General features: G+C 40.8%; 1 protein-coding gene across 3 annotated transcripts; it reads right to left on the bottom strand.

Annotated features, from left to right (window-relative positions):
• Positions 1 to 1,559: 1,559 nt before the first annotated feature.
• On the bottom strand, positions 1,560 to 26,481 carry clocka (clock circadian regulator a). Of its 3 annotated transcripts, none has more exons than XM_084547726.1 (23): positions 26,426 to 26,481; positions 18,624 to 18,712; positions 10,321 to 10,542; positions 10,136 to 10,227; positions 9,880 to 9,939; positions 9,559 to 9,707; positions 9,380 to 9,471; positions 9,210 to 9,299; positions 9,000 to 9,120; positions 8,763 to 8,876; positions 8,559 to 8,677; positions 7,936 to 8,018; positions 6,955 to 7,061; positions 6,711 to 6,858; positions 6,529 to 6,604; positions 6,294 to 6,438; positions 6,101 to 6,201; positions 5,876 to 5,992; positions 5,019 to 5,177; positions 4,680 to 4,916; positions 4,333 to 4,520; positions 3,851 to 4,112; positions 1,560 to 3,640 (listed from the first exon to the last, which is right to left on the bottom strand). In XM_084547726.1, exons 4-23 carry the CDS (start codon positions 10,153 to 10,155, stop codon positions 3,383 to 3,385), a joined length of 2,646 nt encoding a protein of 881 aa, XP_084403852.1. In that variant the 5' UTR covers positions 10,156 to 10,227; positions 10,321 to 10,542; positions 18,624 to 18,712; positions 26,426 to 26,481; the 3' UTR covers positions 1,560 to 3,382. The 3 variants fall into 3 exon arrangements, with proteins under 3 accessions (XP_084403852.1, XP_084403853.1, XP_084403854.1); XM_084547727.1 differs by having other exon boundaries at positions 5,876 to 5,989; XM_084547728.1 differs by having other exon boundaries at positions 1,562 to 3,640; positions 4,680 to 4,865.
• Positions 26,482 to 27,515: the final 1,034 nt, after the last annotated feature.

The following is a 27,515-nucleotide window of genomic DNA, read 5'->3' as shown; positions in this document are numbered from 1 at the left end:
GGGCTCAGAAAAGGAGGAGGTGGTCTGAAATTTTTGCCAGCACAAAAGAGGGTCTTTAATATTAACCCAGATTTCTATTTGATTCATTTTCTTGAGAACTATAATCATGTAAAGACATAAGAAACAGTAACATGTTGTGAAGGATTGTAAAGCTGCAATCTGCTGTATGTGTCCACATGTAGAACATATGGATTCCTCCTTTAGTCTGCATTAGAACTAAACTTGTGGTCAATCATGCAGTTATTTATAATGTGTGTTTTATTACAAATTATTGCTCCGTTAAAAGTGTAAAATATTAAAATCAAGGGTCAATTGAGAAATTAGGGAGGAGGGTGTTTCTCTAGTAATGTTCATTAAACTCCCCACCCCGGTCATTTTTATAGAGTCTCTAACAGGAGGAGACTTAAAACTTGAAATGAAAATGAATGAATGAATGAATGAATGAATGTCACACTCAACCGTATTGTATATAATGTAACAGACGCTGGTCAGAACATACTGCCGAATGTACTGTAGACGGACAAACCACACACTCCGTATGAGCTGGTATCATCAAATAAATAAGACCGGTTAGATATGAAATGAAAACCTCAGCCAACAAAGACAACATGACAAAACACTTTCCAGCAAAACTGCTTTGAAATGAATGAGTGTCAGCTGACAACTGGAGTTCAACTGAAGAATCACTGATATTTTCGCAATTATATTATGACCTGTTAAAAGTCTTTATGTGTGTATCAGCTCATGGATCAAATATCCCCAGCAGCATGTTTGTTTGTTTTTTTCTTGGGTCCCCACTATGAACATTGTACTCCAGAATTAGGAGACGCTATAAGTGTACGTGGTATTACCAGACAAAGGTCACAGACTGGCTTTGTGGCCATGTGTTGCCATCACTTCACACAGAAGAAGAAGAAGAAGAAGAAGAAGAGACTGAGCTGTCAGCTCGGTACCATCTGCCAGTGAATTATATCAGATGGTGAGGAGGCCGTCAGTCATGCCCACTAAGGCAGAATGTGCAGAGAATGAGGGTCTGTGTGTGCATTAAGATTGTTGCCTCTTCGCTGTCATCTTTAGCTCGATGGTACTACTGAAGATAGGTGTGTTACAGGTGTGAAAATGCGGAAATCCTGAGTTTAACTGTGTTTGGTGGATTTGTCCTCGTCTAACAGTGTCCATACCTGACAATAGTTGACAGTAATCCAATTTTTCTCGGCCATCTTTGAAAGCACTCCCATTTTGTTTATTCGCCAGAGAAACTCCTGTAGTTTCCATCGTCTTACATGGATCCATAGGATTTGTACAACGATCAGCCACAACATTAAAACCACTGATTGGTGACATAAATAACACTGACCTTCTTGTGACAATACAATGTTCTGCTGGGAAACTTTTGGACCTGGCATTCATGTGGATGTTACTTAGACATGTACCAGGCACCCCCACCCCATAGCAATGACACTCCTTGATGGCAGCAGCCATCCCCAGCAGGATGCAGCCTGACACAGACACACACACAAAAATGGTTTAGGAACAACTAAAAAAAAACATGAAAAACAGCACAAGGTGTTGACCTGGCCTCCAAATTCACTACTACCCCCAAACTGTATCTGTGGGATGATCCACAGAGACCCCTCCCCTCAACCCACAGGACCCAAAGGCCCTCACTAATAACATTCTGTTGCCAGAATTTGTCTGACATTATGCAAGTTGTCACATCAACTGCGGAAAGCAATTTCAACCCATCTGTCACTTCCGACTTGGCAACCCTCAACCCGATTCAAGGGGCGAGTGCACAGCTTCTCAGTGTGCAGGCAGCTGAATGCAGCTTGACTAAGTTAGCTAATTGAGCTGTTGACAAAATGTCAGGGCAGATCTGTGCTACACCTAAAAACCATGCTCGCAAAGTTATGCAGTTTCCACTTCATTTTCTTATTCAGCGCACTGATCAAAGTCTGAAGGGTTGAATTAACACAGGCGACGGTGGGAAAACCTAAATGTTGGCAGGTGTACAGTGTCCAGTACCAGATGTGCATCTTCAGTATTTCTATATTAACAATGGGTCACATCACTGCTTTATTTTAAATGAGTCGCTTATAGTGTTGAATATACGGAGCATTGCCATTTGACAGGGCACCACTTTCAGCATCATCATCTGTCGTATGATCTTAATTCAAGACAAATAATAGCAAGATAAGGTGCTCAAGATTGCATGAATGATCCGCATGCCACAGAGGATTAAACACATGCTAGCACACATCATTTCACTCAGCAATATGGCAAATGTTTACAGTTGAATGAATAATGTTCAGGTGGAATAAAACACATTCAGGTGCCACACAGGCATTATGGATGTCTGTGAAATGGAAGATCTCCACGAAGTTCTAAAAATGAATAAATAATGATATAAATGTTTTTGTTGGTAAATCTTATTGTTGAATACGTTTAAGTCTCTGTTTCATTCACGATGTCTCACTCAACTTTGACCGTAGAGTTGATAGTGTTTGGATTTTAAGCGAGTCTTAAAAAGCTTAAAATACTTTTAAACATTTGTCTATAATTTTGATTATTTTACAAATTTTTGTGAAAATATAGCTCAAGGATTAAACAAACTGTGACACAACAAACGGCATCGTCACTGTCTGCTATGCAGACGCACAAACACATCCTCTAGGAGAAAGGAAGTCTGAAAATATCAGCCACTGAGCACTTTAAGATCTTTTTTTTTTGTTTCTGAGTACTAGAAAAAAAGCATATTCAAAGCTGCAAATAACAGACTATGCATTTCATGCTTCATATAAAATATTAGTTCTTTCTTTTTCAGTATATTTACATTATATATTACACATGATATTCTGTACAGTAAAGGTTCAATCTACACCACATTCTTAAAAATATTTTCTGATCCATAATTATTTTTATAGGAGAAAACATCCGAAACAAACCATTCTCTGGCTGTTCTGTAGGACGTCCTTGAAGTGAAGATATTCACTAATTGAAAGGAGAACTCCGTATGAAATAATCCTGTGAGGGTGATTAGAGAACACACACACTAAACACACGATGAGAGGGCCAGGGGAGGAGTGAGGGGGGGAGTCGTTGCAGGGATTGTGGCTCCCTGTTTTCTTGAAGGGAAGGCTTCAAGTCGGAGCCAAAACCTACGGCCAGAGCTGCAGCGAGCCCAGTCCTGGGTTCTCTGCTGCAATCAGGAGTTAAACAGCAAAAGATCCTTCTGAGAGAAGGGAAGCCACAGCCTGCCCATCCAATCACTTCCCCACCTCCTTTCATTGCTGCACTTACAGCAGAACTCCACCTTAGGCTCCCGTCACAAAGACACACATGCCTGAAAATGGCTAACTCCACTTGTGACTGGTGTCAGGAGCTACTGCGGTTGCGTAGCAGAGCGATCGGACAAACTATCAGCTCTGTGAGGGGCCAGCTGTTGCTGCTGCTGTTGTTGAAGCTGCTGTTTCTGCTGTTGTAGCTGCTTCTGCTGCTGCTGCTGCTGTTGTTGATGTTGTTGTTGTAACTGTTGCTGCTGCTGTTGAGCTGCGGCATTGAAGGTTCCCTGCTGCTGCAAAGGGAAAGCTGCCTGCAGTATCAGCTGGGTGGACTGGTTTCCATGCAGGAGCCGAGGAGCCTTAAATGAAAATCGCAGATTAGCTAAATGGAAATTAACTTTATGTGTCGAGATTTAAATAAAAACCCTTGGACCCAGAAAGAGTTCCATAACTGTTCAAATGTAAAATGTCCTGCCCTGTACCTTGGTAACTAACTAAGAAATCTGGGGGTTCGTATTAAGATCAGTGCCTTAGTGTTACCTGTAGTGTCTGTAGTGTCTTGGTGTTACCTGTAGGAACTGTGTTTGCTGCTGGGTCAGTGCAGCCTGCCCTGTCTGCATGGCTGTCACCTGTGACTGCGGCTGTACCTGCTGCTCCTGCTGCTGCTGAGGCGGTGGCTGTTGGGAAATGCTGATCGTCTGTGTCTGGCCCTGCTGAGGAGCAAAGGGCATCACCACTTGGCCCATAAACATGGTTGTGGGGACCATGACTGCCCCACATGTCATCTGTCCCGTCACTAGTTTGGTGAGCAGCTGAGGACCTGCAGGAAACCTGGAAGAGACAGGAAATGCGCCAGGTATGATAGATTTACACGCATGAAAACAATGTCTGGATATTTGTCTTGGTTTTCATTGCTGCATATGGAACTGCATTGTATAAACGCTCAAATTAAAATAGTAGGCAGCACGGTGGTGCAATCTGAGCTGTATTTGATGACAAATTCACGCTGTGTGATGAAATAAAGGGAGTAGATGTAAATGAAGATTCAAACCTAATCTGGGCAGAACGGTCCTGAGCAAATGTTGCCACAGCAGGAGCGTTGGGTCCAGTATTCTGTGCCAGGCTTGTGGCGATCTGGACCACATTAGCGGGGCTTTGCTGAGGGATCATCATTGTGTTGTAGAGAGAGGCAGGCAGTGGATTTTGTTGAGGCTGCAGAGTGAGAGACGACCGCTGAGACTGAAATACACAGAATCGGAGTCAGTGACATGAGCTGTAGCATACTGAATGGAAAAAATCTATAACAGGAGCTCCAGATAAAGTATGTCAGTGAGAGGATGTGTTGGATGTTTCTAATATACGACAAGCCACATAGAAGAATTGTTCAGCTTGTCTGACCTGTGAGAGTGTTTGCTGTTGGGACTGGGGCTGGACACCATGTTGTTGCTGTATGCTGTTCTGTAGAGTCCCTGCAGAGACCGCCTGGCCCTGCATGCTAAGTGTCCCCCCCTGCTGCACAGCGTTCCCCTGGGCCATCTGAACAGAGTTCAGATTTAGTCCTCCAGCTCCTTTCTGCAAGAACATCTGAGACACACACCCCGTATTCAACTCAACATTTTGCAGCACCGCATCCATCTAAACAGAAAATAAAACAGTGAGATAAAGCAATCATATTTTAAGTGGGCTCTATGTACACACACTTATGGCACACACTCTTGAGCAGCTATTCAGTCCCACCTGCAGACTCTGTCCCTGCACCCTTTGCAGCTCCTCCTGGATCTGTCGGAGCTCGTCCTGCTGCCGCTGAATGTTGGCCTCAATCATCCTGGTTCTCTGCTCCAGCTGCTCCTTCAGGTGCTGCATGGCCTCTAACTGACTGGAGAACTGCACCATTGACTGTCAGAGAATAATCACATGGTAACATGTCAGAAAGTGTCTTGAATGCATCTGTTTTTACGCTGAAGTGGCAGCCTCTGTAAGGCCCTGTTCAGACCTGTTTTAAAACAGATGTCCTCTTGCTTAAGAAGTTGTTACAATATTCAACTGCATCCAAATAATGTTGGTGTTTATATGTGGACAAAGCACAAAACTGTCATCGGATTGCAAGTGCTGGCTTGAGATGCAAGTGGACATGTGTTTTAATGCCAGGTGTTCTTATACTTAAAGCTGGATACTTGTGATCTGATCACTCATGAAGTGTGTGAATACTTGGTCTGAACAGGGCCTAAGTTGTTTAACACACATGAAAAGGAAGGGGTGAAGATGGGGTAACCACTTGGAAGTAATCTATAAACTCTACAGACAGATAAACTCTGCACACTGGTCCTTTAACCAACAAACGTGTTTCAAGGCTACAAAATAAGACCAGTCCACAAATTGGGAACACACAGTCATGACTGTAACTGAAACTGACTATACTACTACCACTACTAGGTCATCCAGTCTCCTGAACCAGTTCCACTTTTTACATTTTCACAGGACTTTTTTGTACCTCATACCATCATTTTATAATTATATTTAAGTATATGACAGCAGACTGTGCACCTGCTTTAGCAATGAAATAGGCTTTAAAACAAATAAGATACGAATCTTACTTGGTTGCTGGTTTGAACCTGTTGTTGTTGAGGCTGCTGCTGTTGCTGCTGCTGCTGTTGTTGTGAAACCAAGGATGGTGCCATGGTCTGTCCTGTATTTTGAGAGCTCATGGACTGCTGATGGTGATGATGCAGAGAACAAACAAAAAAAGGATGAAATCCCCCTCAAATCCCTCATGACACAGAAATTTGAAACCAGACTCTGTTCTTGTCCCCCCACATTACCTGACTGCTGATAGATGATCTCCGTTGTGATGTCATTTCCACGGCAGAGACAGACTGCCTACCTGGTGTACTCCTATCTCCCTGAAGCTTCATCTGTGATGCTGAGGAGAAAGCGGATAAAAAGCTAGATTTAAAAGAAATACGTATACTTAATATAAAATAAGAGCTTGATAATAAAGTTGAAGGCGCTTACAGGCTGGGTCAGATACAGCAGTGTGTGAGGATTTGCGCGAGCTGCGAGATGAGGCCGAGGGGGTCCGGCTGTGATCGAAGCGCTCTAAAGCCTCCTTCAGGCTGGAAGTGTTGAGCTGGGACTCTGAGCCTGAATCCTGGGACTGCTGTTACAAAGCAATGGGCCAGTTCACAACTCCATTCACCGCTCAATTTCAATTCAAGAAAAATGAACTCACGTCGGACAAATGTCTCACCTTGTCGGCCGTGATCTCGGGCCGCGATTCTTCAATTCCAAGCTCTCTGCGCTGCTCTGCTCTCACTTCAGCATAACTGTAGAGCAAAGGCAGCGAATGAAAGATAAATGTCTACAAACATCACGATTAAGTGAAAGGAGACAGATGTGTTGTTGGTGTCAGTGGGTAAATCGCCCATGTACCTTACAACAGTGTGTGTGCAGACGATAAACTCTGGTCTGGAGTTCCACTGGTGATACGTGATGTAGTAATGCGTCTGGAGCCAAATCCACTGCTGCCCTTTAGTGAGGAATCTGTAGTAGCAAGACTTTCCCTTGCCATATTGCATTACTATATAGCAGCAAAAAGAAGACAGACATTCAGTGGTTGAAAGCTAAAAATAAAAAGAAGCTGACCTCTATTGATGCCTGATGGAAGTGTACTCACAGTGTTCGTGGCATTTGGCTAGTGTCTCCAGGTCATCTACATGGTAGTAGTCATATCCGGATGTACCCAGGACCTCAAATGGAAGATAACCTATGATGGGTGGAGCTCTGCACAGACACAGTAAATATTGCTGAGATGAGTCACTGGAAAATCTGTACACATCTTCTACTGCTTTCAAACTAAATGTCCCGTGATTAAGTCATCACATACTATCCGTTAATTATCACAGAGGTTGCACCCCTAAGGGCTCTGAGCAGCGTACTCTAAGAGCCCAGATGACAAAAAGCAGAACTTTAAATCATAGAATTTGGGATTATTTGTTAAGGTGTGATTTGATCCCACCCACACTAACAATTAAACCACAATAGCGTGTCTGCACTCTGGTTCATTCATTAACCTTCCTTGCGTCCAGAGAAGAAATTCATCACAGCTGTCACACTAGGAGAGATCCCGAAGCTGTGACACACAATAGCACACTTTAACCAATTGTCCTCTAGTTTCACGACGAGCAGCTGGTAACAGGCAATAAGCATGTTTTGAGTACAGCTGTGTTACACCTGTAGTTCAGGTCGCTTCGTCTATCCCAAGAAAAAAAAGCTAGATGCGGTGTTGCCTTTTAGTTGAGACAAGTTCATGTTGACACCAGTTTATTACAAACAAACCAGGAGGAGTAAACATGAAGTTAAACTGACTGACAGATAACCATTTAACAGTTTTAAGCATTCAAAAGCAAGATTGCTAGAAAATCCCCGCATTCACAGTCTCCGGCTGATTTGCACATGCATTACCATGGTTACCAAAGGATCACCTATAAATATAAGCTATGAATCACAGACACAGATTTGTTTGACAGATCGTGATCAGCTGATGGATTGAAATTACATGCTGTAGCTGCCCTCACAGTCGTGCGGTTTCACTCCATTACTGAGTGGAGTAGGGGTGGACTTTGATAAATAATAATAATAATAAAATAAAGGGTACCTGTGGTCCAAGAAGAGAAATTTCCACTCTAAACTATGTCTGGAGGTGAATTCCTCATTAGGCTCTTCCACAGTGCACATCTCCTGCGTGGATTAAGAAAGAAAGCGTATTTAGCAATTTATTTACAATATAATGCAATATATAATGCACACTGAAAACTAGCCCAGTTGCAGGGTTTAGATTATGCTAAAAGGGCAGTCGGACACCTGCTGTTATTATCCAGGGTACTGTCTGAGTTCTAGTACAATGGTCTTGTGTATTGTTGATTGATTCGATTTTTTTTTTTATTCCACACTCACTTTCAGAATTTCAAAGCAGAGTCAGTAAAATCAACAGCAGCACTTTAATTCAATTGGAAGAAGGGATTTACACAGTGGACAAAAGACAAAAAGATTAAGTGTTTATATACAAAGGAAAAGCAGTTGCCAACAGAGGCAACAGAGGACTGCACACGATCACTCACAGGGGCCACAGTTACTTTGCCTGGGGTGACTGAGCAAACATCACTGTCAGTCCCTGTCCTAATTAATTAAAACTACCCTTTTTCAAACCCTGAAGCAGGAAACAGGAATGTGTGTGCACTGGATAAAAGAAGAAGTGAAGGAACAGTTAATGACTCTCACCTTGATGAACTGGGGTTTGGCTAGCCTCACAGTTGCTATGAGACACACTCTGTCTTCAAAGGCAGAGTGAAGCGATCGTTGGATCACTCCCTCGAAACCGTTTCGGGTACAGTTAGGCACTGGTGACAAATGAAACCAAGGAAAAGTTAAAGCTTTCGCACAGAAACTCAGCCCCAGGTTCATACTTTGGGTCGTGCAACTCACCATTATTCAGGGATTTGAAGTTTCCAATGAACTTGACATATTCGTACACAGGGGGCTCTTTGGGGTCGATTGTCCCTCGAAGCATGTGGCAACAGAACTCTAGCTGATTTTTTGCTGAGTAGTAAAACAACAAACAATGAGTATGAAAATAACTGGTGCTTGGGGTGATTAAATATAGCAGTAAACAAATATAGTAACAAATGTAAATGCACAGCTACAAATAAAAGACAGACAGACTTTTCAGATACTCAGGTGTCAGCGTCTCTCCCTCCATGACATGAGAGGACAGGGCCTTGTACACATCTGAATGCTCCCCCACGGGCAGGAAATTTAACAGGTTTTGATCCACAAGATCACACTGAAACACAAAAACACAGTTTATAACTTGTTAACGTGTACTAATGACAATCCTATCGGTACTTCAGTATGTAAACGACTTGTACTCACAGGTAAATGTTCTAGGAGAGACGTCACACTCTCAGAGACATAGATTATATTTCCATCAGTCATAATTGCAAGGAAAAATCCATCTAATGCCTGGTAAAAACAAGACGTCCTTGTTATTTACTTATATTCTTGCGGGGAAACAAAACAAAATCAAGTAGAAATTGCCTCACCTCCAACATCAGCTGAGTGAACTCTTCATTACTAAGAAAAGGAGGCTTCCAGTCTTGTCTGATCTCAGTTGACTCTGACTGAGCAGCGATTTCTGATAAAGGGGACATAAAATATACAACTCATAACTCCTTATAACTCAGTAGCCAACAGATTCCTGGCAGTCATGACTGCTTCTTACCCTTGTGTTTGTGCAGAAAGTCGATGCTTTTCTGTAAAATAGTGGACTTGTCCATCTTCCGGGTGTTGCCCGGCAACATGGTGCCAAGCTCCTTGATGAGGACATTGAACTGGTCTCTGCGTTTCTTCTCAGACTTGTTACGGGACACACTGTTGATGTAGAAGGACACAGTGGACATTTACTCTTGACTGTTTAGATCTTTTAATGAACTCTTGCTAAGCGACGCTCTACTAATGAACAAGTAAAATAATACTATCAAGGAGGATTTTTTTCCAGTTCACTGAACACGTTTGATCTAAAAATAAGCCACGGGGATCTCACCGTTTCGCTTTATCCTTTTCATCTTCTTCCATTAACCCATCAAATATACTGCCGTCATCCCTACAGAGCAAATAAACCAACACTTTGATATCAGAGCCTCTCCTGACCCTAAGTCTTTGTTTTGATCTTAAAAATCATTAAAAATAAATAAATAAATAAACACAGAACTCTGTATCCCTTGTTCTGAAACAATTAAGTCAATTGACTTGTTATAAAAACCTTCCATCAGTTGTGTTAAACACATGGATCAACTCACCGGTCAATGCTCGAGGTCATTTTGTATCCTGTTCAGGGTCGCAGTGTTGGAAAGGGGTGTTTCAAGCGTGAGGTAGACATTTGTGAATGAACCTGAAAGCAGAGACATGAAATGACATTTAACCACGGCCTCACCATCACCTAAAGAATCAACAACACAAGTCCACTGGTAAAACTAAATGTTACCTTACTGACAGTATAGCCAGTACTGTGAGAGGATGAGGAAGGTGCTACTAGATGAGAGGAGAGTGGACACACTGTGGTAGGGATGGGCCTCCGGGAGTCTTGGAGGAGAGTCACTGAAAGTTACTTCAGTCGGGGGGAAAAAAGTTGATATCTGTTCTTCAGAGAACCGAGTTTTTCGTCTGCTTCGGGTGTACATGTGGCACATGGCCGCAACATCAGAGTCTATGAGAGATGAGGAAAACTTGTATTAGGTTAGATATGAGGCAACTTCTCAGTTTGTACTGTTATCAAATACTGCTGTTGGCCTCATATACACTCTATGCACGTTAACTAATCATGCAGTCATTGCATAACTGCAGCATTTATATGTGGTTTCCTGTCCTGTTTGCCTGATTCTGACAATTGACAATGCCGACAATATTGCATGGCTACAAAGAGAGACTCGGATATAGTATAAAAAGAGTGAGTAGTAAACAGTAAGGCTGTAATCAATTACACAAAATGACACTGGATTACAGACTGCATTGTTTCCCGTAAATCCCTCGTGCTTGTGAAGGTAATCTGAATCCAATGTGGAAATGGAGGACTCCACTACAAACTAATAAAACTAAACTATTTAGAAATGCAAATACACTGGCTATAGCTAGAAATTGTTATAAAAAAAAGGGGCTTCATTTTATGAAAAACTTGAGAAAAAAATGTAAAATTGTTGGCATGGTTTCCACTAGATCACCACATGCTGCTTATGCCAAGTCAAAATGAAAGCTCTGCACAGCATGCAAACAAAACAGCAGCATCTTAAACATTAGATGTATTCTGCATTTTGATAGAACAGGTTCTACAACATTAAATTAAACATTAAATTAAAGTTTAAACAGCTGATCATCATCATATTCAGTGTTGCACCTGCCGCCTCATGCACCCCCTGGCCTTGACGGGGTTTCCCTGCCCTCCCCTGTAACAAGAAGCGCCGCAGCACAGCCAAATGGAGCGCGGTCTTTGTTACCAGTCGAGATAACATGGCTGGTATTGTTTTCACCTCCTGAGTCTGTCTGTGCCAAAACGAGACACACAAACTATTGCACTACCACAAAAGCTGTTTTGAGCATTCTGCCAGGTGTCTGTCTGTGAGTCTTTGGACAGTTTTTGTCAAGGGAACAATGCTGCAACTATGCAAAGTACATTCACAAAACTTTACAGGTAGGAATGCAGTTTTTGAAGACAGCTATGGTGTGAGCCATGACTGCAGCGTAAAGAGTACTGGCATTAGTGGAGCCAAGGAATCACAGGCTCCCCATGTTAAGTCCCTGTCCCACATTCTTTTAAATTTTGATGTATGATGATGTTGTATTTATAACTCCCTTTATTCACCTTGACAGTCTGTCTTTGTGTCATCATGTCAATATTTGGTACTAGAGACACTTACTGTCCAGAGACCACCACAACAACAGATGGTTGGATGGGCCTGTCTGTCAGGGTTTGTCAATCAACACAATACTGTCACAACCCTGCAAGATGTAGTCAAGAAAATGTCTGAAAACTTACTGAGGTTATGGCTGCACATGCAAGACAGTCCCTGTTTACAAATGTAACAACATCCAATAGTTCACATCATCAATGTCTTCTAGTTGACTGAAATTATTCTGATTATAGGTACCAACTGTTGACATAGACATGAAATAAAATGACATTGTAGGACATATCTGTTTATTTGACCCAAAACGTCAAAGAAATTCTAACTATTTTGCCAATCTGGCGGAAATTTACCCACAGAAGAAGATGATGTTTTTACCCTCAACTTTATTAACAACACTGAGTCCATTTGATAGAAAGCGATGACCTTAACGTACCATGTTTTAACTGTGCTGCCCACATTCATTCCGACTTCATTCATTTCTCTAACATTTTTCTGAGCAATACGTTTTTCTATCGCCCCACATGGGGCAAAAATGGGCTAGAAGAATTTATTTATTACAACCTGAGAGAAACAACTGGATCAAGCTTTTACGAGGTTATTAGAGGCTAATATATTCCTATTGAATAGATTGGATTTCCAAAGGTTTACGCCACCCCTCTCAAGCCAACTGAAAATATATTCTGATCAGGACAGTGTGTTCTGGTTGAGGTGGTTTTATGAGGCATTTATATTCTGATTATTAGTGGAACACATGTGAACAACACACTGAAAGTACACTGAAAACTGCATTAAATTAATATTTCTGGTCATTAGTTATGCACATTGTGATCAGTATACATCTGTAAGCTCCACACACAGAAGATATAATGCATTTTATCAAAGTGAGACTGGCTGTAGACTGAGATGGACTCGTGACACTCTTCTTATAACCCAGACACACATGTGGAGTTGACTGGCCAATCTAATATGTGAGATAGTACATGTTTTATTCACATGCATGCTCTCCTCGGACCGTGACAGATCTTGATCTAAACTCAAGAGAGATGCTGCACTCAGGTTGAGTTTTTCAAGCAATATCCCCAAATGGCCCATGTCACATTGTGTTTGTCCAATTGCCCAACTTCTGCTAATGACTGCACCAAAGAATAAAAAGCAGGCCTGGGTTGAGTTGAGCAGGTCAGTATGGGGGACTGTAATGTGATGTGATCTCATGCCAGAGGAAGCAGAAAATTGTTCTCCGTTTTCCTAGAAATATTGGAGGAATGTTAATTTTCCATGAATTGGCAGGAATATTGTAACGTATGAAGGTTGTGCTTTAATCAGGTAATAACAACCAAACTGTTGGCAGGAAATAGTTGGCCTCTCCTTGAAGTAACAACAATAGTTATCCGACTAAATCTGCCGTATTGTTGCTTCAGAGCTTACTGCTTGAATGTTGACATAGCACACACATCAAAGCGTCTATCTTGATTAAATCAGCCACAGATGTTCCAGCCATGACCGGTGTTCTTCCTATCAATTCTCATTGCACAGGTGTGCCTACAATAGATGTCACATTAAAATGAGAAGGCCCTCTGTGTCTCCAGCCTAAATATTTGACCCATTTACTTCCTGAACCAATTACCGTCACAACCTGTGTAGGAGGTTTTCTCACAACACAATAACGTCCTATTCGTGTTGGTGAGAAAATCCCTTACATGTTATTCCCCGTGTATTTTTGGTACACATGGGCATTTCCAATAATACCACAATAATCTCTCTATATTTCAACTGGAAAGGTGATGTAGTTTTTCCTAATGAGCGATTTAAAGAATTTCAATGAGGTTTGTTATTGTGATCTTAAATTAACGTTAAAGGTAAGTTTAGCAAACCCCCAAATTTACCACCACATGTATAATGAAAACTGAGTCCTGCGTTATTTAGCTTCCTTATCAGTTAGTTACCTAATAATTATCTAAGTTTTGAAGCAATAGAATGTGTTGATATGTTTTGAACAGACAGCACCATTGCATACATTAAACTAATAGTAATATATTAAAATAATATAACAATACACTAAAATGCATCAAATTGACTGAGGGTCTCATTTGAACACATTTTCAAACTGATAAATTGTTGACTCATGAACTATTGACTCATGGTCACAGTCTATTTCTCGTGTGGTAACAGACCACATATGAGAAAGGGAAACTCCGCCCCCCTTTCTGTTGGTGAATAAACTTACCGTCAAGTTAGTCAAAAAAACAGAAGGATGACAAAGCAGTTTACGTTGCTTTATACCTTCATTTTAGGTCATAGAAAGGTAAAAATGACAGTAAGGGGAGAAGGAGGCTCTGTCATGGCTCACTGACTTCCAGCTATGCAAAGTTGTTTTGCTGCTCATCTCTTACCTTACCTTACAACTCTTTTGACACAAACATGTTAGAAGAATGGATGCCTTAGCGGACATTACTATTTTGTCAACACAAGTGGCCAACAACACTTTGCAACAGAACTATAAAAGGGAGTGGAGAGCTGGAGCTGTTAAGAACTTGATCTATGGCTTTAGTTCTTGCTGAAAAACAAAAAACAAACAGCATCTTAAAAACTGTCAAGCTAACTAAAAGAGACGCTAGAAAATTCAATGACAAGAGCTAAATAAGAGCTGGAAAGAAAATGTAGCTTGTGCTCAGAGCGAGTGTTGTGTAACTGAAAGAGCAGGGGTTGTATAACTGTGATGTCATCTGTGCTTCACTGACCTGCTGGCCCAATGACCTACTTTCCTCCTCCGCCGATCTAACTTAATCACAGCTCCACAGGCAACACCTTCCTGCTCCCACTAATAACACTACAATCTATAAACACAAATCTTTTAAACGCTGCCTATATTTCACGGCAAGTAATTTCACAAAAGATGTGAGCATGTCATTGAGCTGCCTGCATCTCACATTTCCTCATTCAATCCCAAGATAAGCAAAGACGTCCTGGTGTTCCCTAATCCTCAGCAGAGGCAGAGACGTCAAGGAAAAAAAAAAAACTACGCAGATGTGCTGAATTTTGAACATCCAATTAACAGTTTTTAGCACCGTTGACAACAGACGCCCAGATCATTCAAATGAACACACCTCACATATAGCGTATGTTTTTCACTAAAAATGATGAAACCATTTGTCTTCGTTTTTATTCGGCTCACACAGCTCTGTTGAATGTCTCTGATTGTGGGTATGTGGGTGTGTGCATGCACACTGAGATGTAGGGCAGCAGAGCTCTGAGGATATGAGTCACTCTAAAGTGGATCTATGGAGCCGCTCGTCACGCACCCCGCCACACCCCGCACTGAGACGCCAGCACTGCAACTGTGCCAATGGGCAACACCATAGCAACCGGCCTCGCCGTGCAGAGTAAAAATAGCCCGACTGAATTCCTCCACAACTGATACTCCCTCTATCATACACTGAGAATTATTTGACTATGAAGAGTGAGTCCCTTTGTCACGAGCTGAAAGACTGTGGATGTGAAAACACTGTGACAGGTCAAGCTGTGCAGCGCGGCAGTAACATGTGTCCTGCAAACATCAGTGGACATCACTGTGCATCATGTACAGGGAATGAACTAGGGTTGGGCAATATGGCCGAAGAATAAAATCTTATATTCTCTTGATCTTAATCGATTTCTTTCTGTCTACTTGAAGTCAAGGCAACCCAGGATTTAAACTGTTAGGGCAAACAAGAACAAGCTGCCTTTATTACAGCTTGTTGTGTACTGTCGAAAGTCAGAGGTACAGGCAACTGAAAGGAAACATTACCACAGAGAACTGGCCGGTGTTTGGGTGAGAAAGATATGTGTGTGTGTGTGTGTCGGGGGGGGGGGGAACTCATCAAATTAATAACAGGGAGGAAAAAAAAGGGACCGAAAAGGAATGAAAACAGAATACAGCAAAGCTAGCTTGCTTTTTTTGAACCCAGTATACCTGAAATCTATTGCAGGTATACTGGACAGGATCTTTGCAAGAACACATATGCTATGAGGTAAATACTTGTGCTCACACGTAATGGGTGGACAGCATTCTTTACTGCTCAGGCAGACTAAAGCCTCAAACTGATAGTCTTGCATGGCTTTTTAAAACTGAAATGTCAGGATGAATGTGTCTTTCATCCACAATGCTTCCAAAGCTTTTCCATTACGTTAAAGGTGAAAGGTACAGTCGTCTATGTTCAAATGATTCTGATTAGCAGGTCAAAGGTATATATCTTTTCAAATCTAGTATCATTCTATCTTGGCAGAAACACAGTAGACAATAAAAACAACTTAAAACGCCAAGCTTAAGAAAGAGAAAGAAAAGATAAAAGACTGATGAAAATACCCCAATCTGAGTATATGAGTAACATACTCAACCAGTGAATTCCCCACTGCACCAAAATGCAGGCTGTTCAATCTGAATGGTTTTCCAGTCCATCAGAAATTTAATCTCAGGACTGTCTAGACTCTTTTATTTTTGTGTAAAATACGATGACACTTTCTTGCTTTAATGCCCTGCTGCGTATCAAAAATAACTCCAGTCATTGGTTAGATTCCCAAATATAACTCAAAATCCCTCAAAAATGGTCAATTTCCTGAAACTTTAAACCCATCTCCAGACACAGCTGTCTGGTAGGTCTTGTGTCACATGATTAGGTAAAATCTGTTTTCATAGCAACACCTATATTTTCTTCACCACCCATGTCACAACCTGAAACCCGAGAGCAGGGGATTTGTGAACCCTCAATGATCCCAGGTGTCTCAACACAGACCACAGATTTAACAGGATTTCTGGAAAGACTGGTAAATTAAGTCAACCATCTAAAGCTTGGTACTGGTCTGTCACTTTCTATTAACTAAGGTCTAGAACAAAACAGACGCTCAGATTAGAGGCAGATATGAATCAGAGGGGTATTTATTCTGCTCTAAGTGCTAGGAAATATCTAGGATAATACTATGCAGTTTTAACAACCAGCATGCAACAGACTGGCTGCCAAGGAGGTCACACAAATCAACAACAACTATAACGAATAGATTACTCAGTCACACATCCTGTGAGAGGTAGCTTCAAGGTCTGCTCATCCTGGTGGCACCCACATAGCAATTAAAGATGTGATTTTCTCAGTTTACAGGCAGAGCTCTTTCCTGGTGGAAGATACCAATGAAAATGGCTTAAATAATGTCATGGTCATTCAGCCTGTAAGCACAATAATCCACCATACTGCTGCACAGTTGTACCAACCAAACTCACTGCATACACATCCGCATGCCCAAGCACAAAAGGAGTCTTTGTTTTACATTTTGACTCCACAGCACACAGGCAGGAATGTTTGAGAGGCAAGTAGCAGTGGTTGGCAGGGGCCCCTTCGACTGCTGCTGGCCTCCTGTCCCAGAGGAGCAGGATCTCAGCCAGGGGCCTCATCCTGATGCCAAGTGGGTCACTGGAATTCAGAAGGATGACTGGCAGCAGCGGGAAAGCGATCACGAACGACTGTGGACTTACAGCCCTGAGAGCCCACAATCTATGGTCAAAATATACGACCAACATTTGACCACCAACACATCTGGTATATAAATAATGCTAATTATGCTAACCACACAAGCGCCCCACAATCTGAACCTTAAGAATACACAAATTATCTTTTTACTTGACCTTGCTCTATGTATGCACGCAGCCTTGTCCTTCCCAAGCAGACTTTGCACCATGTTGTGTTTTTCTCAGCAGATTAATATGTCAAGACATGCACACCTACTTTGACCAGGCCAAAATCCCACTTTATTGACTGCTCTTAATCTCAGATAAAGAGACGACTTCCATTGTCTACTGCTGCCAGCTGTTAAATCAAACATTATTCAGCATGCAGAACTCACAAACAACTGGTATGGGAACTGATAATCTCACGAGGCTTATTTGGCCATGCACTGTAGTCAGTACTTTTGTCTGTACTAATTCTGAAACTATGAACTGCTTAGTCAATAAAGAGAACTAAAGCAGCAAATCATCTGTTGCTGTAAACTCAATATCTTATCTATAGACTAATCCAGGGAAGTAACAGAAGTTTCCTTAGAACAATAGTATTTTGTACCTTTACCTTTTATGCAGTGTTACTTTTGACAACCATATTCTAGGAAATCAGGAAGGACCTGTGCAGTTCTTAGATGCTCCAACAGTAGTGGCAAACTTTAACTTTAGAAAAGAAAAATGAGTGATAATACACGTTTACTTCAAGGGGAGTGGCCCTGTCTGAGTCCATACACCTCATATAGATTCCCTGTGTGAACAGATAACCAAGGTGTTCAGCAGATGTGAACCAGAAATATTAACAGAAAGGGTTTGGTTCCCAGTAAGAAGAGTACAGTAGTTTTTTTTATTAACGCTGATCTATTTCTGTTAGTGTCACAATGATGTCAAAAATAGAACATGTACGATTAGTAAGAGATAACAGACGTTAGATTTAGCAACTGAGTGACATTGCCTTGACTCCTATATACTAAACCATCCATTGTACTAAACCACTTAGCGAAATGCAAAGCTGTACACAGCTACTGGCAGTAACAGGAATGCAGACTAATTAAGAGAATCAACAGACGTCGTCAAAGAACACTGAACCAGTTTTATAGTTCCATCTTCTAATCAGAAAATGATCTGAAATCCTCTAGTGACTCAGTCAACACCATTTTCAGTCCCATATTCATTATTTTCACAACGACAGCCTGCAAGTCAAAAATAGAACACTACCGAAACATGAAGGATAACAGCTCTGTAATAGCTCCTGATGAATTAGACTTCAAACAGTTTAATTAGCCCAGACCGTCCATCTCTAAGTATGAAGAACTATCACAACGTCCACTGCTGCAGCCAAGAGCAAAACTCAGTAGGTCGCCTTACCTTCTGTCTTTGAGTGATGGTTAATTAGCCGACAGCTTCACCTCATGACACATGGCTCGGTGGTTATGTCTTATATCTGAATTCTTCACCTGTTGAACAGAAAGACAACATTTAGAAATGAGTGATATAGACCAAAGAAACTCACATTACTGAATCAGAACTAAAACATCTGGGTCATCGTGAGCCTCCCACAGCACTGCAGAAATAAGAGAACGGCTCTGAACACACACACACACACACACACACACACACAGTCGTGTATACATGACTTCAGCGGACATTACGCTGTTTAATATTCACTGTCTAAAGACTTACTCTAACCTTAATCATAACTACTACTTGCATAATTCCGATCCTCACAGTAACCTTAACATTTCAACTGTAATGACTTACATTAAGAGGCATTGCTTTGTGACCACATAAGAAAGTCACGTCCCCACAATGTGACTGCCCCTACAACATGAGTAACTCCTGAACTACACTGTCACATGCACACGTTTCTTTGAAGTTCATTTACAGCCCACGCCCTTGGTCATCAGCTGGGAAAGGGTCTGCTTCCAGGCAATGAAAACTTAACCATCTATATTAAATTACTGATGGTGTGTTTGTTTAAGCTCCACAAGTTAAGATACTTTTTAAAACTCAACATGATGATGAACATTATCAAGTCGAACTTTCACCCTGTCGCCAAATCACATTGATTTCCTACTGCGCTTAGGATTCCTGTCATATTTTTCAAATACCTGTAGCATTCCTAATTTATTCAGACCTCAGATATTGACTTCAAACATCACCTCGAGTTGTTTTATCAGAACTAAGGACCTAATTACTTGATGTGGCTAAGTATCAGTTGCTAAAACCATCTACACGTTCATCTCATCAATTAACAGACCCGTTATGTCCAGAAATGATTCAGCTATTCAGTTGCTCATTTAGCCTGTTTAAGTAAACTGTGAAATTCTTATCTCTCACTACAGTAAATTCATTATGCTGTTTCTCACACTACAATCCCCACTTAGAAGCGATTCTAAAATATGAAGTCAAGACATGAGTATTAAGGAGCCATCGGCGATGATACTGATATTACAAACGCTTTTCACTTCTACCCACATCACTTTTTAGGGAAAACCCAATAGACTTGACCCATTTTTTCTTGATCACAGTAACATCTGATGGCGTCGTTCTACACTTTTTGGTTGCCCTTGATCTCCATGTAGGTCAGTTTTTTCCATTTTACAAGAATCAACCGCTCTCTGAAAAACATGTTGTGTTACTTTTGTGTATAAAGATGGCGCATATTGCTTTATTTCTCACAACTTTCATTTAACTTAAACAACAAAATATCACATTTACTAAATTTTCAATTTAATTCTGCAATAAACAGCATTTCTTTCCCTCTTTAACTATACTGCTGCAGAAAAAAAGGAGTTAATCAGCATAACAACAAGGATCTTTGTGTTTGGTAATAGAAAAAAAAAATAATCATGTTGACAATAGAGTTTAAGAAGTTCCTGCTTCTGTAGTGCAGTCCAAACATCTGTTACAGATGAGGACTTGTTAGCTCGGTAAGCGATTTTTACAAAAGTTCAACATCAAATACGTCTCCCGCATCACCTCATCAGCACTACTGCTTCATCACTGCACATACTCAGCCTCCAAAGAGATATGCTTTTTGCCAAGTAACAGAACATTATTTTTGATGTGTTGAGCCGTATTAAGGAACAACTGCTGACAAAGTCTGTGATTTTCATTTACGTCTCCAAGAGGAAAAATCCTCTCAGCTCTCAGAGAAAGGTCAGCCTGACAGAAACAATCCTGCGTGGCAAAAGGATTTCTCTGCACCTAATGTTGCTGCCAGTGGACAAAGTCCTCTTAAGGCTTGAGGACAGTTAAAAGAAACCAGCAGGATGCATTGCCGTTCTCTTTGGAAATCTATATTTCCAAATAAAAAATGTTGTATTCACTGACCAAATGCGTATCTTAGAATATTTGTAATGTTATTAACTGTGCAAGAAATGAATATGAACCACCATGTTTTAGTAATTATTTTTCTCATGACTGCATACTCCTCATACTCAGGGCTAAAGCCTTTTTGTTTTCACTAAAACATAACAGCAAAACTGTTGTTTACTGGTATTAAGTTTGAAATGATTACTGGTCAGAATGATCCACTGCACATAGAGAATAGATATTTTGAGAATAATACTGGTGTTGTGTTATTATTACTACTAATACTACTACTATAATAACAATATTAATCTAAAACAACAATGAATTCATCCGGATAATAAGCATGTGTAGCTAAATCCAGATAGAAATTATACCATAGATCTCTGACTGTTGACCAAGACTAGATTACAAACACATAAAATGAGACATACCCTTGCACTAGATGACATATAGCTTCATTACAAAGAACATGGACAGTGAAATGGCTACTGCCAGTTGGTTTGGTTGTGAGGCTTCATCAGGCGTATATTCACACCGAAGGTTAGCTGTCGAATTATAATAGACTTAAGCAGCATGGCAGTCGGGGAAATACAACCGCTTCAACAAGCTATCCAACTGATAAGCTGGCGTATAAAGACTTTACTGATGAAGTCAGCACCCCATTAAATGGCTCTTATGACAAGTTGATCTAATGAAATATAACAGTACTTAAATCCCTCTCTTTTATTGTGCACTTAAACATCTGTTTCACATCACAAAAGGAATGGGAAATTAAAGGCTCTGCGCTTTTTAGGTCAAGTCACGTATCAATTTATCAAGTCCTCAAATGTACGACCCATCAAAAGTTTCCTGTGCTGAAAAGGTTTATTAAAAAAAACTATCTTTCAAAGTGACGTGTAACAAATTAAACTGCAACAGACCACAGATGACATCTTGTGAATGTAAATCTGGTGCTTCTGGTTGCTGTAACACTGACGTCAACAGGAAGACTACCCTGAGGTAATGACGCTTTAGCACTCATCCTTGAGACACTGTGAAAGAGCTGTTCACATTCAAAGCACTGAGCCAAAGGTCAACACAATAGCACAGTCGCTGACACTCAACCTTTTATTTCACCAGGAATAAAACATGGAATCTGGAACATGAACTACTGCTGTTTCCAAACTTCAGCAGTCATTCGTGCTCCAATCTGCTTACTATTGGTATCAACTAGGGATAGACAGATCCAGTAAAAGCACCACCTCTTATCAGTCTACTGGTGACTGAAAGCTCACAGCGTTGGTCCAAACACAGAGAACATTGTATGTGAACCAACGCAGGCTTCTCTGTATGAGACAAGTTGGATATGACAGAAATTCAGTGATTACTTTATTAGGCGTAGCATGTAATAATACACTGCCTGGCCACAAAGAAGGTCGCCACCTGGATTTAACTGTGCACATAGGTACGAGCCTCCTATTGGATGATTACTGCATGGGAAATTATCTTTCAGCTGGCAACAAGTTAGTGCCATGTCTAAAGACACATCCCATGGCCGTGGAAAAGATGTTAGTCTGTTTGAGAAGGGTCAAATCATTGGCACGCAACAAGCAGAGAAAACATCTAAGGAGATTACAGGAACTACTAAAATTGGGTTAAGAACTGTCCAACGCATTATTAAAAACTGGAAGGATAGTGGGGAACCATCGTCCTCAAGGAAGAAATGTGGTCGGAAAAAAATCCTGATTGATCGTGAACAGCGATAATTTAAATGTTTGGTAAAATCAAATCGAACAAAAATAACAGTAGAACTCAGGGCTGTGTTTAATAGTGAAAGTAAAAGCAGTTCCATGCGTAAAAAAAGGGAAGCGATTGGGACTGAACAGCTGTGTAGCCTTAAGAAAACCACTAATCAGTGAGGCTAACCGGGCGCATCAGAGTAAGAAGAGAGGCAGATGAAGTGACGCACCCATCATGCCTAGTGTCTACTGTACAAGCCTGTGGGGGCAGTGCTATGATCTGGGGTTGCTGCAGTTGCTCAGGTCTAGGTTCAGCAACATTATGTGTCCAAAGAATGAGGTCAGCTGACTACCTGAATATACTGAATGACCAGGTTATTCCATCAATGGATTTTTTCTTCCCTGATGGCACGGGCATACTCCAAGATGACAATGACAGGATTCATGGGGCTCAAATTGTGAAAGAGTGGTTCAGGGAGCATGAGACATCATTTTCACACATGGATTAGCCACCACAGAGTCCAGACCTTAACCCCATTGAGAATATTTGGTATGTGCTGGAGAAGGGTTTACGCAGTGGTCAGACTCTCTCATCGTCAATACAAGATCTTGGTGAAAAATTAGTGCAACACTGGATGGAAATAAATCTTGTGACATTGCAGAAGCTTATGGGAACAATGCCACAGCAAATGTGTGCTGTGATCAAAGCTAAAGGCGGTCCAACAAAACATTAATGTGTGTCACCTTGTTTTGGTGCCGACTTTTTTTTTGGCCAGGCAGTGTATAATTCTGCATGTGTTCATCTCCCTACTTCATCACTGACGGTGTTGTCAGGCCGTAACCCTAACCCTCTGTTTGCCATGCTCCAGTGCCAATTGTGCCCCAGTTTTTATTCAGAGAAACGTAATCCACAACACGCTGATAAACTGTTAATGCACATACTTTAGTTTGGGTTTTCTAATAAACTCAGAGAAACTTGTAAACATGTTCCAAAGTGTACAACATGCCAAGCAACAATGTTAGTAGTGATAATCTGCCAAAGCAGAGGAAACATAAAGTCGCAGAGAGAAAGACAGTGTCCCTGTTTCCTCTCCTCACCTGCTGCCGCAGTAGTGCCAGCCACAAAAAAGGTGTCAGAGTATTTTCCATGCTCCACTAACAGCTCCAACAGCTCTTTGTGGTAAAAACTGGAGCAATGAATCTGTATTATGTGCAAATACAGCTGCAGAGTACCATTAATTAACACAGCCTCACCTATGCTGGATTTTTGAGGCCAAACTGATATTTGAGATTTTAAAAATTCTCAAATATCAGCAACGATCAGATATAATCCCGACAGTTCTTTCTAATTTAACAGTAATGCACAAAAATCTTATCTTCAGGATGTTATGGTATTCAGCATTAGTTTCAAATAGCTGAGAGAGAATCAACTGTTCTCATTCTGGAGGCTGTGGTTTGTAGTACTGTTTAATTGCATTGTGATTTTCCAAAACATGTTTCTTTTATTTTGACAACTCCATTTCAGTCAGTGGGCTAGGCAAAAATAACAGAAACACTTTAGAGAGTTCAGTTCAGTCCGGTTTAAAAGCACCACAAACCTCAGACCCCAAAATGATCATCCAGTTGAATTACCACCTTTCTGACGCTGTTTCAACTAAACTGAACATTATTACAGTCCTGAAGAGAACTTTAGAGCAGGACTGTTATATTACAATACATTAATTTCGACTAGTACATCTAATATTTTGGACAAGTGAGTGTGCAGCACACACTGGGTGACATACCACCATTTGGTGTCACGACGGCATTGTTTGCACAAAATATTATAGTTTTGCTCCTACTCCTACTAAGCTGCTGACATGTCTAAGGAAAGTGAATATGCTACTAATAGAAAGAAAGAAAGAAAGAGCCTTTATTTGTCATTATATTATACAAGTATCATATAACGAGATTGCATGGTCAGACATGGAGGTCCTCTTTATCTATTCATTCATTTTCTGTAAAAAAATGAAAAATCGAACCCAGAACCTTCTTGCTGTGAGACATCAGTGCTAACCACCACACCACTGTGCCACTCCTTCAAGCATCTTCTGGAAAAGGTCAGTGTTGCAATATTTGCGCACATCCAAAAACCTGTTGATATCTTAGTCTTTCGCAATGTTTGACAGTATGCTTGTCTCTTTTTCTGAGCAGACGTGGTCTTTTTTTTGGGCATGCAGCTCTATCCTGGTGTTACAAACTCTTGTCTGGTTGGTTTGTGCACCCGTAAAGAGGGTGTGTGTCGCAAGATCCATTAGAATCCCCACTTGCATATTCGGGATGTATGTCCGAGTGTACACATGCTCTCAAAACCCAAAGCCCCAATAATATGGCATATCCAACATTTATCAATTAGATAATGCTACATTTGGAATAATGACTAATTGGTAACATGCTATTTACATGAGCTGTGTAAAATATTACTACATTTTGAATAACTGTGGAATTTCTAATTACTACATGTTACTACACGTTGGCATTTCTGTACAGCAGTTGTTACTTATCAGTCAACAAGTACGATGCCAGATGAACAGAATGTAATATCAACATATCTACACAGTAAGAAAATATCAGGCAGCATATTGGCCTGATCATTTTACCAGTTTCTTCTATTAATTAAAAGAATTAAGGCATAACTCTGCTTTTATTATTATTATTATTATCTATTGCCTGGGGCTAAGCAAGTTGCAAAAGTTATCATGAAACTTTAGGGTTAAATTTTAGGGTTAGCCAATAAAAAATAGGTCACACTGACAAATAATCGTGACAGATGATGAATGATAAATACCGGTTTATTGCCATCTCTCTCTGATACAAATAAGGGATGTTAACACTAAGAAGTATTTAGAAACCCATTTTAGTGAACTACACTCATTTTAATTTTTACACTAGGTGATACCTGGAACTGCTGGCAAATTATTGCTGTACTGTAAACATGTCATACCATGTTTTATTAAGTCTGAATCAAACTATGGGACTTTGATTATTTATGGAAATGTGTGTCTAATTGGTTTCAGAGGGAGAGCTATGCTTCCCTTATAGTTGCTTTAATTTATTCAGAGAAACAAGACGTTCACATAAAAACGACATCTTGAAGACTTGGAACAACAGAAATGACTATTTGTGTATTTTTGTTACAGTACATCACTACAATGTACAACAGATTTTGTCCTGGGAATCTATTCTGAGGATCCAAAGCAGCAATTAACTATTAGTTGTATATGCATGTAGTGGGTTTGATATCCATATCAGACTGCAGAACTTATAATCTGTGCCCTGTCCTTGACATGGTCCACTGAGTCACATATTACACAAGATACAGCTTGAGTTCAGGACAACCCTGGCAGGGTGAATGGCATCATGACCAGATGAAGACACTGTGATTAATCCCATATCTGCTGAATGGAGAGCAGCGGGATAGACACACACGAAAACCTTGCTGGTATTCTGGAGACAAACGCAGCTGCCACAACATACATTAACACCTTGAAAACAACACACATATCGCTGAAAAGAGGCGTAAATGCGGAAAAAAACTGAGTGGTGGAGACGCGCAAGGTGGTCAGCTAGACTGAAGTCAAAACTGATGCGACAAGCACAGCTTATACTGTTTATCCATCTCCTTGTTGCTGGCGATGCCGGCCGGCAAACCGGGCAGTGATTGCTAGGAGGCTAACGCCATCTAGCTTGATTGCTAACGTCAATTACAGTAGCAAAACACCAGCTTTATAGTTTAAGCGCACTTACTGCGACACATGACACACGCTGTCCAGGAGTCTTCGCAGGTGAAACAACAGATAACCGTAATTTTCTCCACTGGTTGGCGACTTTAAAATGCAACGCGGCGAGCATTTAACTCGTCTGCAACAATGTACTGTATGTATGTCAACCCACTTTTAGCTGGAGCTAGCTAGCTAACACACAGCATTAGATAAGAATGTGGGTCACCGGGCCTCTGGCCAGAGTCTGTCACTAGACCAAGCTAAACTGTTCTCTTTGCACCTTTACGCTTGTCAGCAGTATACGCGGAGGCTGCATATAAAATAGATAGGAATACGGAGCGGACTGCCCCGGTTAAAGAGATGTGTCACTTACCCCGATCAGTCTCCCCTTTCATCGGGATATCCCTGCGCCCAGTGGCGCTGCTGGCGGTTGACTGCGCAGGGCTGAGGAGGACTGACTGGGGCTGGAACTGGAGCCAAAAGGGCCAGCCGCTACACCACCTCCATGCTGTTCATCCAGATTTAGGTAGATTACCTTCACGACTGTCAGCCTCAGATACCCCTACTATTATACAGAAAGGATTTTTTTTTATTTTTTTTTTTAACAGTGTTGCTTAAATACGTAAAATGAATCTGAAACCACTTGTGGGCATGCACAATACAATAGCTGTTTTCTTCTTTAAGAAAATGTAAAGCGCTGCTGTCTTTATGCAATAACTGTCACTTATCAGAGTTTACTTATCATTTTTAAATGTAACATATTTCAAACTAATGCAAACAACCCCTTTAAAGTCCACTTGTGTGATATTCTGTATTTTTAATGGGAATATTAGACGTTTAAAAAAAAAAAAAAATAACGCAGGTAAATGGCAAAATAGAAAAATAATTTATAGACAAGTATTATTTTTTGACTACTAACACTGGATTTTGCTTAGGAGGGAAATCAATTAACCTTTTTAACAAGTTTTTCCGAATAGTTAAATACATGACTGTTTGTGTCGTTATCTTCTACTCTATTTGTTTCAGGGTTAATTGATCATCAGACTGTAGCCTATTCTGCGTTTCCCATCGCAGGCTTGTTACTCATTACCATGGCAACAGCCAAAGCGGCACACACACACTGCAGTACCATATTTGGCCACAACAATGGAGTCAAAATGTGTGTGGCGCTGTTTCAACACCTCGATGGGAAGGTAATGGAGGACAGTTTGTGAGCTTTCAACAAAATAAAACGCTAATATCTCGTGCATGTGTATTTACACTTTTTTTTGTTATGCAGTACATCATATTTAATTGATTTAATTGATTTAGGGTTTTCTCTGAAAAGGCATGGACAGAGGAGTTGTCGATGAATTTGTTTAATCTGAACAAATGTTTAACACCTTTGTATTCACTGTAACAGAGTAGCCTATGTTACAACTGCAAACTGGTCAGGCCAACTTTGAAATGCTGATAGACAGTAT

The sequence above is a fragment of the Chelon labrosus genome, assembly GCF_963514085.1.
Source record: "Chelon labrosus genome assembly, chromosome: 7".
Taxonomy (NCBI): Eukaryota; Metazoa; Chordata; class Actinopteri; order Mugiliformes; family Mugilidae; genus Chelon; species Chelon labrosus.
The sequence above is the reverse complement of the archived record's forward strand: the minus strand, read 5'-3'. Positions and strand labels throughout refer to the sequence as shown.